Source organism: Mauremys reevesii, linkage group 20 (genome assembly GCF_016161935.1).
Source record: "Mauremys reevesii isolate NIE-2019 linkage group 20, ASM1616193v1, whole genome shotgun sequence".
NCBI lineage: Eukaryota > Metazoa > Chordata > Testudines > Geoemydidae > Mauremys > Mauremys reevesii.
The window spans coordinates 6,937,221-6,952,251 of record NC_052642.1 but is presented as its reverse complement, the minus strand read 5'-3'; the positions used below and the strand labels follow the sequence as shown (position 1 = coordinate 6,952,251).

General features: G+C 40.0%; 1 protein-coding gene across 36 annotated transcripts in view; it reads left to right on the top strand.

Annotated features, from left to right (window-relative positions):
- The window catches only part of CUX1 (cut like homeobox 1), a 399,391-nt gene that overhangs the window by 197,314 nt on the left and 187,046 nt on the right, over positions 1 to 15,031 (top strand). For all 36 annotated transcript variants that reach the window (XM_039508427.1, XM_039508428.1, XM_039508426.1 and 33 more), the window contains one exon: positions 5,100 to 5,237. In XM_039508427.1, the coding sequence (XP_039364361.1) occupies positions 5,100 to 5,237 (138 nt within the window). The remainder of the gene's footprint in view (positions 1 to 5,099; positions 5,238 to 15,031) is intronic.

Sequence of the window (15,031 nt, the reverse complement as noted above, 5' to 3'; positions counted from 1 at the left end):
CCTGATCTTGTTGAACATACTCCATTCCATACATTCCAATTCTCTCTCGTTGGCAAAACAGGAATCAGTCCCTATGGTTGAGTCTAGGGAGCACTTTGTAACTCATACCTTCTGAGGTTAGGAGTTCCCATTTTCCATAATACCAATTAGACACCTACAAAATGTTTTAAATATAAGAAACAATGTGGCTGTATACCAGAAATGGCTAAGACAATGTTATGTTTGCTGAGCAGTCAAGTAACCATCACGTCTCACATTTCAGGTACAATCTCAAGGCTCGGTAAAGCAGTTTCTATAAAGAAACCTCAAGCCATGCAAATGTCTTAAAAATTTTTTTTAAATAGTATCAGGGATAGTTAAGGGTTGGCCAATATTGTGTACATTGTAAATTTAAACAGTGACAGTTTTTCCATCTTAGTTGATAGGATTTCCCTTTCCAGTCTGGCTTTGTATTAGTCTCTGTGTCTTGTATTAGTTTGCAGATTGAAGAATTAATTTTAAATAGGGAAGATCTACATGAAATAGGGCACAACTGATTTTTGCTTCTGAAGTCAGTTTGCAAGATTTAGAAAAAAATTCACTATTCACTATTTTTTTCACTTCTCTATCTTTTCAAACATGTACTAGCAGAGAAATATTTTTAAAGATTAACTTCTTAAAATTGATCTTATTTTTTTTCTGCTGAGGTGCTTTTTTCTTTTCCTTTTTAAATAAATAAGGTGGTCCCCGCATATTCAATATCTAGACAGCTTTTCATCAGTTGCTCATCAGCATGCTAATTGCTGTATGACTAATTATGCCCTGAATTCCAGTTGATTTTCTTAATGAGACAGCTGGGTTAATTATGTAATCGTATGATTACATTAGCCTAGAGTGCCCTGGCGAAAAGTAACGCATGCACGAGCGTGATGTCATCGCATGAACAGCACTCACAAGGGGGTGCATTCATTTTCTGCCTAATGACAGGGGAGGGCAACGTTACCCACAGTGCTCTTTGTGTAAACAGTTATATTGAATTATTAAGCTCTGTGTCTTTTTCCAGCTTGTACAATGCATGGAGAATTGTTTTTGAAGAAAACTCAGTTTAGAAATTCATTCGTTCAGCGATAGTCCAGTTTTACTTTGTGATACTATGGCAGAGTTTACATTTGGTCTAAGCTTTAAAAAGTTATAGCAGTTGCTGAAATGTAACCTCAGGCTGCTAACGCAGTGCATTGTTTTATTAAGATCCACCTTTCTTTTACTTTAAAACCCTGCTCTTAAAATATGCACAGTAGAACCTGGCTCGTCCACACATTTATAAACTCCACCAAAAAATTGGTGTTTTTTCCCCCTCTGAGAAGTGGTTTAACAGCAGTTCCAGTTGTGAGGCCTTATATTAATTTGACTTTGTTTTTTTAACAAAATACACTAGTGTGCATTAACTAGTACATTGTGAAGTATTATCTGCCAGGAAAACGACACTGCATTTGTCCAAAGTTAACGCAGTTGCTTTTTGCATGCCTTTGTTCATTCAAAGGCATATCCAGCCCTCTCCTTCTTGACCAGAGCTTCATTTGTAGTGGATTTGATATGATGCTCACCTGTGCATTCACACAGGTCTGCCGTGTGGGTGGCCGGGGAGACCTGCTCAGAGTGAGCTCCTTGTGAAGCAGCACCGAGAGGGCAGCACATGGAAAGGTTAGGGGAAGGGTGAGCTCTGTGGACACTAATCCATCCTCAGGGCTTGAGTGGCATAGAAGAATAGTTTTGACTATTCTTTAGTATTTCCATGATGGTACTATGTCTGATGCTCAGTCAAGGATCAGGGCCCCATTGTGCTACGCACGACACAAATAGAAATAAAGATGAGTTTCTGTCTTGGTGTTAGGATGCAACAGGTGGATTAGACAGAAAAAATGGACATGGGGAGTTGGAAGGTGAGGTCATAATAAAATGAAAGGTTTAGCATAAAAGCAGGTATCTCAACTCACCTCTCACCTAACTAATGCCAGGTGGTAATGATTTGTAGGCATTTTTGTATACTAGTGATTTAAGCGTTTCCTCTCTTTCCCCTGCCTTCTTGTCAGCCCTGTGTCCAGTCAGGGCACCAGACTCTTGATTTGGGTCTTATTCTCTAGCTTGCAAAACTGTCATTTACAGCGAGTTTTCCAGTTACTAGTGTCAGTTAGCAAGGTTTTGCTGTACTGGGGTTTAGAGAAAAAGCACTCCATTATTTGGAAGCTTGTCTTTGCTGCTTTCTGTACACTATCACCGTTCCATTTCAGTTCCTTCAAATGTCAATGATCTCCTGTTAAACTATATGAAATCTGCATAACATAAAAAGACAGGCTTTTATATGTGAAAGTTCTGGTTGTGTATTTTTTTCCCCCAAAAACCCCACACCAATCAAGAAGGAAAATAGCACATCACAGACTTCGGATTGCGGTGCTTACATTGAACACAGTAATACTTGTGTGAAGTTTAAATGGTGTTGGAGATAATTAAGAAGACCAAAAAGCTGTGATTTCTAAAGTTTAAAATGCACTTTGGGGTTTGACATACATAAATTAATTGTTTGACTCTCTAGTCAAAACAAGTCATAGTCAATATGTTGTCATGCAGTGATTAGTTTTGTTTATAAATTAAGCCTAAGAGGTACTTCGGCAATACCTTTTACAAATCCCAAAACAATATTCAAAAGCTGCAAGCTTTTAGGTGGCCAACTAAGCTATAGTAAAGTTTGAAATTTAATGCATGGGAAACTGTTTTTACATTTTGGTGATTCTGTGACTGTTTGCTACTTTAGCATTAACCTTTAATAGAACTAAATTAAATATACATGTCCTGATGAATAATTATGAGTTTGCATGAATTTTTATTTACAGTATAATACTTTACAGGGATTGAAAATTTGAGTAAAGGTTTAGTCATTATTCACTTTATAATGCACATGTTATTTTTATATGTCTTTGAATTCCTTCCTAATTTCAGTCTAGAAAAGCACTGTTTATTCGGAGCAGACACAGTGTCTTGTATGGTGCCAAGTATTAGAGGGGTAGCCGTGTTAGTCTGTATCCACAAAAACAACGAAGAGTCCGGTGGCACCTTAAAGACTAACAGATTTATTTGGGCATAAGCTTTCGTGGGTAAAAAACCGACTACTTCAGATGCATGGAGTGAAAACGAAAGGTTATGCCCAAATAAATCTGTTAGTCTTCTTAGTATCCTGGCTTTTTTAAATGAATGTACTAAAAAAAAAAAAAAAAGTTTTTAAAAATCGTGGGGATAGAAGGCAATGTACAAACACTGGTTTTTATAAATACAGTTTGTATTGGCTATGGTATTTTAAGCCTGCTAGCATAAATGTTGTTAATATTTTATAGAAATATGGATAAAGTTTTAGGTCCTCATTTGATATATTTTTAAGTTTGTATTATAGCCCTAAATCAAATAGGCTGACACCATCCAGTCTTTCTTTATGATCAGTAGTCCAAAATGCTGGACAGGCTCTGCTGTAGAAACACTGGACTGAAGAAATGTGACAAAATGGTCATTCTAGGTAATGGTTGTTTTGGCTGCATTGGAGAAGGCTCATGTTGTGACAGCCTGCACCCTAATTGGACTGTGTATAAATATTGTAGAGACTTCTCAGTGCTGCTATAACTTCAACTTTATGTATAATTCCTTACCCAGGCCCCCTGCACCTGCCACAATAACATTTTAAATTTGATTTATAATAAATATTTTAATAGAGATAATAATAATGAAAAGTATTTGGCCTAAAAACATAAATGAAAAATCTATGTAGTCATAAACTATGTATGTATGTACAGAGAACAGATGACAAGCAGCCTAGATTTTATATTATGAAGAAGGTAATGTCATAAGCTGTTGAAGAACTATATAACAAAATGCAGTATACTTCTACTTATGATGTCTCCGAGTTCAACATAACCCAGCACTGTTCTTTTATAAACTGTGAAACAACGCTGGCATATTGAAAAACGCACAAGCTCATGCTTAATGTGTTAACAGAGGTACAATAGACTTATTATGTTTCCAGAGACTGAGGGTGGTCTGAAAAATTAATGACTACGGTGTTTGAAAATTAAGTGAACTCCCTAATATATACTGTTGTTGATCCACTGAGTTTAGTGTTTAGCATTCCTCAACAGGAGACTAAATCTTTGCAGCCATTTCACAAGTGATGCTGGCGCCCATAACAGAAATGCATTCAATAATTTTTTATAAGCCCATTGGACTCCAACATTTTCCTACACTGACTGGGAAGCTGAGATCCCAGAATAAATTCTCTATCCATACATGGCAGGTGTATTGTAACTGTGTTTTTAGCAGAATAGAAAATGATAGAATTGACAGTAAGAGAACATATAAAGTGTTTCAAATTTTTATTTAATTTGTGTAAGAAAAATAGAGAATAAATACCATAAAATCTCAGATTAGCAGAATTAATATTTATTAGCATTCGCATCAGTTGTTTACTAGTAAATGTCACTGATAGGAAATCAGCCAAAGGTTTGTAATCATATTCACACAAGAGTTTCTGATATCAAATAACAGATCTTTCACGGATCCCCACAGCTGTACTTGTTTGTGCTTTGTGGCTGAGGGCCTTATGGTAAGGTACAAACTTATTCAAAAGGATGGTTCTTTGAAAGGAGAGGTATATAAAGGACTCCATTAATCAGTATTTAATATATTTTTTGTTCCTTTTACTCAACAAAGGAATAACAAAACATCTTGTACATTAATGTCTCTTTCATGAAAAAAGATTGGATCTCGAGACTTTCATGCCTCGTTAATCTGTGTCATTTTAAAGATATTATCAAAATACTTTCTATCACTTTAAAAAGATACTATTCATCATTTAGAAAATAATGGAGAGCTTAAATATAAAGAATTGTATATAATTTTCAAAAAACACATGAGGAAGTAGAGGAAAGTAAATCAGACTTAGGCCTTACTACAACACTACTGCATATGACCATTAGAATGTCCTTTTAACTAAGAAAGAAGGAGAATTCCTCCACAAAGAATTTCAAGATTCTGAGCTACTAAAGCTGTAGCGGTGTTGCTGTTGTCTTTTTATTATTTAGATCCAGTTCCAGCTCTGGATCTAGGACAGCAGCTTCAGTTGAAAGTCCAGCGAATGCATGATATTGAAACAGAGAACCAGAAACTTAGGGAAACTCTAGAGGAATACAACAAGGAATTTGCTGAAGTGAAAAATCAAGGTAGGTGGAAAAAAATGCACTCTTTCTCTCAGATTGTAATTCTAACAGTTTGAAGAATGTTAGGATTAGCCCTAATTGTATTTCATAAAATTAGTGTGTGCAGATATATTGGTATTTAATAAAGAAAGACTATTGCATGCTTATAGCCACTTTGAAATTTGCATGTCTGCATATGACTATTTTACTTTGACAGGACCAATAGGATTTCCTTTAGAACTTTTCCTACAGTATCATGTAATAGCTGGGCATTCTTCTTTTAAGCATTCTGTTGTTGCCTTCATAGGCACATAGCAGTCATTAAATACTGAGATTATAGTAAGACTGGTCTAAGGCCAAACAAGTATTTTTTTAATCCACTATTTGTTAATAACTTTATTTTGTTGTTTTAAAAAGTATATCTTCTCTGCTCAATTTTTCCTCAGATAAATGAATAAAGTTACCTCAGTACTTGCAGCATTCTGTATAATTACTATAGGGAATGCCCAGGTAATAGTGCAAATACAGAGGTAATGTTTCAGTTTTTAAGGCAGTTGGCAAGGTTTTTAAGGTGACCAAGGTACATGAAAAGACCATTATCTAAGGTGCAAAAACCTGCTGTCTCTGAAAATACCCAAGCTTTCTTGCCTTTCAGAAAAAACATGCTTCCTGCACCAGGAAACAAAATATGCTCACTCTAAACCTATTTCCCTTTACACACAACTTGTGGTTTCCTTGTAAATATCCAATTCTGAGTTACACTAGCAGCAAATTGTTCTATCACAGGGGTAGGCAACCTATGGCACGCGTGCCGAAGGCGGCACTCGAGCTGATTTTCAGTGGCACTCACACTGCCCAGGTCCTGGCCACCGGTCCGGGGGGCTCTGCATTTAATTTAATTTTAAATGAAGCTTCTTAAACATTTTAAAAACCTTATTTATTTTACATACAACAATAGTTTAGTTATATATTATAGACTTATAGAAAGATACCTTCTAAAAATGTTAAAATGTATTACTGGCACGTGAAACCTTAAATTACAGTGAATAAATGAAGACTCGGCACACCACTTCTGAAAGGTTTCCGACCCCTGTTCTACCACATAGGAGAATAGACATTGCCCAGCTAGAAGTCTAATGGACAGTTTACTGGGTCATAGTTTGCTGCATCTAAATTGCAGCAAAAGGCGCATATTACAGCCACCTCTCTCTTTAATATGAAGGGGGTGGCCCGTTGAGATTGCAGGTCCCTCAGCATGCAGGTCTTCAGACTGGACTGCAACAGATGTAACGTTGCATACTGGGAGCTCTACCCTTGGCAGTTGTGCTAATTTGATAAAAGTAAAGACATGACCACAGTTCACTTTGTGACACTCTGTTGATCATGCACTTTGACCACCTTTGTGTAGGAGCTTGTGGTCTGATCTTGGAAAGTGTAAAGGACCTTCAACTCCGGTTGTTTGCTTTTTATTTAATTATTTATTTTGACAGGAGCAGCACTTAAATACTTCAGTAGGACCAAGGCCCATTATGGCTAAATGTCATGCAAACATGTAGAAGAACATATCATGAAGAGCTTGTGATCTTGAAACCAATGAGAGCTGAGGGAAGTCAGCACCTTGCAGGACTGGGCCCTTTAACTACAAAATTTGCATTTATTATGACTGGCTTTTTTATGCTATATGTATTTATTTCATTCATATACCAAATCATCTTTGATCAGTGTTTCACTCTGGAATTGCAGTTCTATGCCATACTTTAAATAGAAATGGTCTGAAGGTGTTAAGAATGACCTGCAGAGTCCTGTTAGTAGTTGAGGGTGGTTTGATTTCTTTCCATAGATGGGTTGTACATGGTCTTAAATGAAGTTTAAAAACATAGGAATGGCCATACTGGGTCAGACCAATGGTCCATCTAGCCTAGTATCCTGTCTCGGACCATGATCTGTGTCTGAAGGTTTCTGTCAGTTGGAGGTCTAGGGATACCTGGAGCATGGGATTGCATCCCTGACCTTCTTTGCTATAATAACCATTGATGGATCTGTTTTTGAAGACATTTATACTTTTGGCCTTCACAATATCCCATGGCAATGAGTTCCACAGGTTAACTGTGCATTGTATGAAATAGTACTGCCTTTTCTTTGTTTTAAACCAGCTGCCTATTAATTTCATCTAGTGACCTCTAGTTCTTGTGTTATGTGAAGGGGTAAATAACACTTCCCTATTTGCTTTTTCCATACCATTCATGATTTTATGTGTCCTTAGCTTAGTTGGTCTTCAGATTCTTTCTCAGCCTGCCTTCCTGTACTTTTACACTTGATTGCTTCTTTCTATATTCCTCACTAGGATTAGACTTCCAATTTTTAAAGGATGTCTTTTTGCCGCTAACTGCCTCTTTTACTCTGGTTAGCCACTGTGGCATATTTTTGGTCCCTTTTTTTTTTTTTTTTTTTTTTAAATTTGGTTTGAGATGTGCATTTAGTTTGAGCCTCTATTTTGCTGTTTTCAGTCTCCATGCAGTCGGCAGGCATTTCACCTTGTGACTATTTCTTAATTTCTGTTCAACTAGCTACCTCATTTTTATGTACTCCCCCTTTTTGAAGTGAAATGCTGCTGTGATGGGTGTCTTTTTTGTCATTTTGCCCCTTACAAGGGTGTTACATTTAATTATATTGTGGTTGCTGTTACAGAGCCGGTCATCTCTATTTACCTCTTGGACTGGATCCTGTGATCCATTTAGGACTAAATCAGGAATTGCCTCTCCCTTTGTGAGTTCCACCAGCAGCATCTGTGGTGTCTAGAATTTTCTCTCTGCATCCCTTCCTGAGGTGGCACATACCCAGTCAGTTTGAGGATACTTGAAATCCTCCGTTATTATTGCTGCGTCTGCTTTTTCAATCTCTCTAATCTCCCTGAGCATTTCACAGTTGCTATCACCATTCTGGTCAAGTGATTGGTAGTATATTCCTACTGCTATACTCGTATTGTTCAAGCATGGAATTTCTATCAATAAAGATTTTATGGTACAGTTTGATTCATTTAAGGTGTTACTTTTATTTGACTTTATGCTTTCTTTCACATATAATGCCACTCTCCCACTAGCACAACCTACTCTGTCATTCCTATATATTTGGTACCATCCAGTTACAGTACCGTGTCCCATTGATTATCCTCATGCCATCAAGTTTCCATGACACCTATTAGATCATTATCCTTGATTAATACCAGGCACTCTGGTTCACCCATCTTAGAATTTTGACATCTAGCATTTCTATAAGAGCACTTGTACATTTTGTCAATATTCAGTTGCTTGCCTATAGGTGTTGTATTTAAATGGGACTCTTTTGTGTTCGACTGTTCCTCACTAGCTCCTACCTGTACTTTACCAACTTCTTTTATATCCTGTTTACTAGGATATAGAGTTCCCTATTAATAAATTCATCCACAAGGGAGTCTCTGCATCTGTCAGCTTTCCCCCAGCCCTTAGTTTTAAAAATTCTCTACAACTTTTTAATTTTACATAGAATCATAGAACCTTAGGGTTAGAAGGGACTGCAAGGGTTATGCAGTCTAACTCTCTGCCAAGATGCAGGATTTGTTGTCTAAACTATCCAAGACAGATGGCTATCCAGTCTCCTTTTGAAAATCTCCAGTGAAGGAACTTCCAGCAGTATGGTTCCATTTTGGTTTAGGTAGAGCCTGTCCTTCCTATATAGGTTCCTCCTTTCCCAAAAGGTTACCCAGCTTGTAATAATCCTACAACCCTCCTCCCTACACAGTCATCTCATCCATGCATTGAGACCTTGCAGTGCTGCCTCTTTTTCTGGCCCTGTACATGGAGCTGAAAGCATTTCAGAGGTCCTGGACTTTAATCTCTTACCTAGCAGCCTAAATTTGGCTTCTGGGACCTCTTGCCTGCCTTTCCTTACCTACATGGACCATGACCACTAGCTGCTACTTAGCACTGCACATACATCTGTCTAGATGTCTCATGAGCTCTGCAACCTTCGCACCCAACAGGCAATTTAGTATGAGGATCTCTTGGTTATCACAAACCCAGCTATCTATATTTCTTCTTTGAGGAGTGTCTCTGTGGGTGCTCCACTTTAGGTGTCTTAATGCCCAGCGCTTGTAATCGGAGATTTGTGGTAGCAGTGAACGGTTGGGCCGCGCACACACCGTTGCTTTCTTGCACCATTCCGAGTGGTTACATAGCGGTGTGCAGCCAACCATCCCTCAGTTCCTTCTCTACCACCTTTAGATTGAGTTTGAGCTATCAGCGGCACCCTCTCTTTCTTGTTAGATAGATTAGAGGTCATTAGTATCAGAGGGGTAGCCGTGTTAGTCTGTATCCACAAAAACAACAAGGAGTCCGATGGCACCTTAAAGACTAACAGGTTTATTTGGGCATAAGCCTTCGTGGGTAAAAAACCCACTTCTTCAAATGCATGGAGTGAAAATTACCATAATTATTACTATAAAATTACCATATTACCAGAAATATTACCAGAAAATTACTATAATTGCCAGATGACCAAAAAAAAAAAAAGTGTAAAGCCAACATTGCCGAATGCCACCTCATTACCAGCACGGTGCTACAGCTTCACTTGACTCAACAGACCCGGCCGGAAGAGCCATTGCAACATTGGTGGTCATGCACCGTGCATCTCCGGGTTCCCCAGGGAAGTCCAGTCAACAGTGGAAGACCAGTCCTTTGAAGGCTCGAAAATATTTGCGGACAAGACTCCCTCAAGGTCTCCAGGGCCACCCTAAAATCACTGGGTATTTTTGCACTTGCAAATGAAAAGAAGGAAGGCAGGTATTACAGAGATTCCGTTCATCCTCCTATACACAACTGTACGGACAATATGACCAATGCCGCAAACATAAACATTCCAGGCATTGGCAGATGCAAAATCAACCCTTGACGTCCCAAATATCCAGCTTGAGACAACAGTTTTGAAGGTGTGGTTGAGGACTTGAGACCAACACTCTCTTCAGTGCTGGAAACAGAACCATTTGGAGATCAACTGCTACCATTCTACCAGGTCTAGAAGACCATCACCATAGACAAATTGGTTCTGGAAATAAATCAAAATGGTTATTCCATCCCCTTTATCTCCTTCCCACTCACCTGCTCCCCTTCCCCATCCCTCTTCAGGGACCCCTCTCATGAGTACCTGTTGCAATAAGAAATAAACCACCTCATGCAACTAGGACCAGTAAAACTAGTACCAGCACAACACAAGGTGAAAGGGTTCTTTTCACATTATTTTCTAACACAGAAACCAGAGGGTGGCAACCCATTTTGGACTTAAGAAAACTAAACACATTTGTAAGAACTCAACATTTCAAAATGGTGACATTAACAACTATAATTCCAGCATTAGAGAAAGGGGACTGGCTCTCAGCCTCGACACCCAGGATGCGTATTTTCACACTACTATCCATCACACACACAGGAAATTCCTGAGGTTCACCCTAGGGAAGCAACACTTCCAGTACAAGGTATTACCTTTCAGTCTCTCAGCCACCCCAAGGGTGATCTCAAAAGTACTAGCAGTAGTGGCAGCACACTCTGCAGTCACAGAGTCATAATATTTCCATATCTGGATGACTGTCTCATCAGAGCACCACCCCAGCTCGAAGCATTAGGCGTCACTCAGAGCACGATAACCCTCTTTACAAACTTAGGTCTGCAGATAAACAGACAAAAGTCCACATTGACTCCTCTCCAGAAACTGGAATTTTTTGGAGCTCATCTCGACTGCGTAACAGCAACACTACCTCAACAACACTTTACCGCACTCATCAACTTAATTTCAGCAGTAAAGGACAGTCCACAAATATCTGCCAGAACATGTCTCCATCAACTGGGACACATGGCAGCAACAACATTTGTTGTTGAGCACGCCAGGCTTCACATGAGATGCCTACAATCCTGGCATTGAACAGTGTACATCCCACGCAGGCACAGCCTAAACAGACCTCTCATGATGCCAGGTAAGGTAAAGGGGACACTCGACTGGTGGACACAACCAACAAATGTCTGCCCAGGAGTCCCATTCCTACCAAGAACTCCAATGATGACAGTCACCACGGATGCCTCTCTGATAGGATGAGGAGCACATTTACTAAACAATACTGTGATGGAACCATCAGCCCTCGAGAGTCCATACCACATATAAACCTGTTGGAACTCAGGGCAGTTCGCAATGCATGCAACCACTGTCTATCTTTTATCAAAAACAAAAACATCAGGATACTTACAGACAATGTAGCATGCATGTTCTATATAAACTGCCAAGGGGGTGCATGATCACAATCCCTATGCACAGAGGAAATACAGCGCTGGAATTGGTGCATCAACAATAACATTCACATATCAGCATCTTACCTTCCAGGGTACCAAAATACAACAGTGGACATTCTAAGCAAAGACTTTGCACAGACTCCCAAATGGGAAATGGATCCTGGAATTCTACATACGATATTCAACCTATGGTGAATCCCTACCATAGACTATTTGCAATAGCGCTGAACCCCAAATGCCCACAATATTGCTGCAATGTGGGACTGGGAACCCGCTCTCTGAGGGGCACTCTCCTTATCAAATGGGATGCACCACTGATGTATGCATTCCCACTCACCCCACTCTTAAATTGGGTCATACACAAGATCAAGAGAGAGAAATCCAAGACAACCCAAATAGTGCCTACATGGCCCTCACAAAAATGGTTCTGGTACCTTCTACAAATGGCGACATGCCCACCTTCAGCCCTCCCTTAGTACCTCACCTTCTAACTCAGGACACAGGTCACATCTGCCATCCCAACCTTGCAGTTCTCCACCTCAAGGCTTGGTTACTTCATGGCTGAGAAGGGTATTGCTCAACAGTCGCAATCCCACTACAAGAAGGACTTATGTCCACAAGTGGAAATGGTGCCAGGATAAAAACATCCTACCAACATCTTCCCCTCTACCGAGGGTCTTGGACTACGTACTCGAACTTAAAAAATCGGGGCTTTCCACAAGCTCCATCAAGGAACACTTAGCAGTTATCACCTCTTTACACAACAAAGTAGAGAGGAGCTCTATATTTGCCCACTTGATGACTAAATGCTTTCTTAAGGGCCTTGAGAATACCTACCCCACAGTGACAGACACCCCTCCCCCCCGCCAATGCATGACCTCAACCTCATCTTATATGCACACTCATGGGTTAAGCATTTGAACCCCTGGTAACGTATTTGTTGCTACATTTATCAATGAAGGTGGCTTTCATTATCGCCATTATGTGGGAGAACCAGGGGTGTTAATGGCACACCCCCCATACACACAATTTTTTTTAAGAACAAGGTCACCTTATGACCACATCCCACATTCTTACCCGAAGTCACCCTCCCCCCCCATTTCACCTTAATCAACTTATCTACTTACTTGTATTTTTTCCAAAACCGCATGCAGATGAAAGGGAAGAATCATTCCACACACTAGACTTTTGCAGAGCTCTTGCTTTCTACATTGACACAACAAAGCCATTCAGAAAATCTTCAAGACTATTTGTCTCAATAATGGAACAATCAAATGGAGAAACTATCAAGATGGATATCAGGAAGAATCGGTCTGTTATGAAAACTTTCATCTACCAGTCCCAGCGGGCATCCGTACGCATTCGACTAGAGTACTTTCAAAATCAGTAGCCTTCCTCAATAATGTACGTATCATTCACATTTGTAAAGCAGCAACTTGGGCATCAGCCCCTACATTCACAAAAAACTATGCCATTGAACAACAATCTGCACTGGATGCTCGCTTTGGACTCATGGTGCTATCCACCATTGCTACAGCAACTCCGAAGCCCCTCCCTTCCACTGAGGGGCACTGCTTAACAGTCCCCTAAAGTGGAGCACCCACAGGGACATTCCTCGAAGAATAGAAGGTTACTCACCTTGTGCAGCAACTGATGTTCTTCAAGATGGTTTTCCCTGTGGGTGCTCCACTACCCTCCTCCTTTATCCCCCCCTACTTTGAAGTTTAAAATCAGTTCTCTGAGGTAGAGAAGGAACTGAAGAATGGTTGGTTGCACACCACTATGTTACGGCTCAGAATGGTGCAAGATGGCAATGTTGCGTGCACGGCCCAACTAGGCACTGCTATCACAAATCTCCAACTACAAGCGCAGTGTGTCAAGACACGTAAAGTGGAGCACGCACAGAGACAACTATCTCGAAGAACCTCAGTTATTGTACAAGGTGAGTATTCTTCTCTTCTGATAATCAAATCCCTGCCCCTTCTAATAATTGCTCCCTGCCCTAGAGGGTTATCCTCAGTGTGAGAGGATACCATTACATAAACTGGAAGGAGGGTCCCAACAATAGGATTGTTTCCTTCTGCTCCAGCCTTAGGCGCTCCTTACCTGAGATTTTCATCCTCCTTAACAGTACAGAGGCTGTCAGATTAGGGCTGGGACCACTCTGTTGTGTGCCTGAAAGTCTTGTCTATGTTCCTCTTTTTCCCTTAGCTCTTCCAGTTCAGCCACTCTGGCCTCCAGAGCCTGTACTGTGTCTGTTGGAGGTCAAGAGCTGCTTGCGCTGCATGCGCACACATGCCACCTGCCTACAAGGCAGATAACTGAACATGCCACATTCAGTGTAATAAACTAGATAGCCCCTAATCTGCTCCTGGATTTCTACCTGCATTATTTTTACTCTTGCAGGTTTTTTTGTTTGTTTGTGTGTTTTGGTTTTGTTTAGTTTGGAGTGGGGGGAAGCTATTGGTCTAAGTTTAGAGTGTGTTTTCTGGATGAATCTTCCTGTCGTTCTCCCTTGCAAAACTCCCGTTTGCTGCTTCTGTTCACTATCTGATCACTTAGGAGCTGGCTTTTCAAACTCCTGTTCTCTCTGAGTTAGCCCTGTCCCCTTGTCAAGGGATTCTAAAGGGGTTAGGGTTCAAAAGATAGCAGGCTAAAGGCTCATTAATAGGCTGCTTGGCTCAGCACACAGCCCCCAAAACAGACCACAATATATTCGTCAATCTACCAAGCACATGGCAAGGAATCAAGCAGACAAAAACAAACAAACTGAGAAACTCACCCAAGGATAATGTAACCTCTCCTCCTTAACCTGAAGAACTCCCTCACAAAACTCTCTTGTTCCTGTAAGTGCCATCCCCCACACGTGGTATTTCTGTAATTGCTTATTGAGTTTAACCAGCACAGATTATAAAGAAGGTGCTTACTTCCTGGAGTGGGGTAATTCCATTGACTTCACTGGGACAACTCAAGTGAGCATAGGTGTGAACAGGGTTTGGGCCTAAATCATGACCCTTTACTGGTACTTTTTCACATCTATGTAGCTTTGAATGAGTCAGGCATTTTAGTACTTTTTTTCTTTTAAAGTCTCAGGGTGCAAGCAGGAACATCTCTCATGGTCCTTAGTGGAATTGCACTTATTCATTCCAGTGCTGAATTGAGTTCTATATATTACTTAGTTCATTTTGTTTTCTTACATTTTAGTGATGAAAATATTTAGAGCAAAATTCTCTGCAGTCCAAGTGGCAAATACCAACTCTGCACATCCAAGAAAATATCAGTGTTCAGATCTGCTTTGCAGGTCTGAAGGAAGAATTTTCCCTTGGATTTTCAAGAATACGATTGATTGATATGGCAGGAAGGGGCACCATGCCATGATATGATTTAATGAGCCTCAGTTGATTTTTTTAAAATGTCTAAAAGTACTGTCATATTTAGTCAAAAGCAAGTGGTTGGTTATGTGCATTTGTTACCATTTCAATTCTTCCCTATTAGCTGGTCAAAATA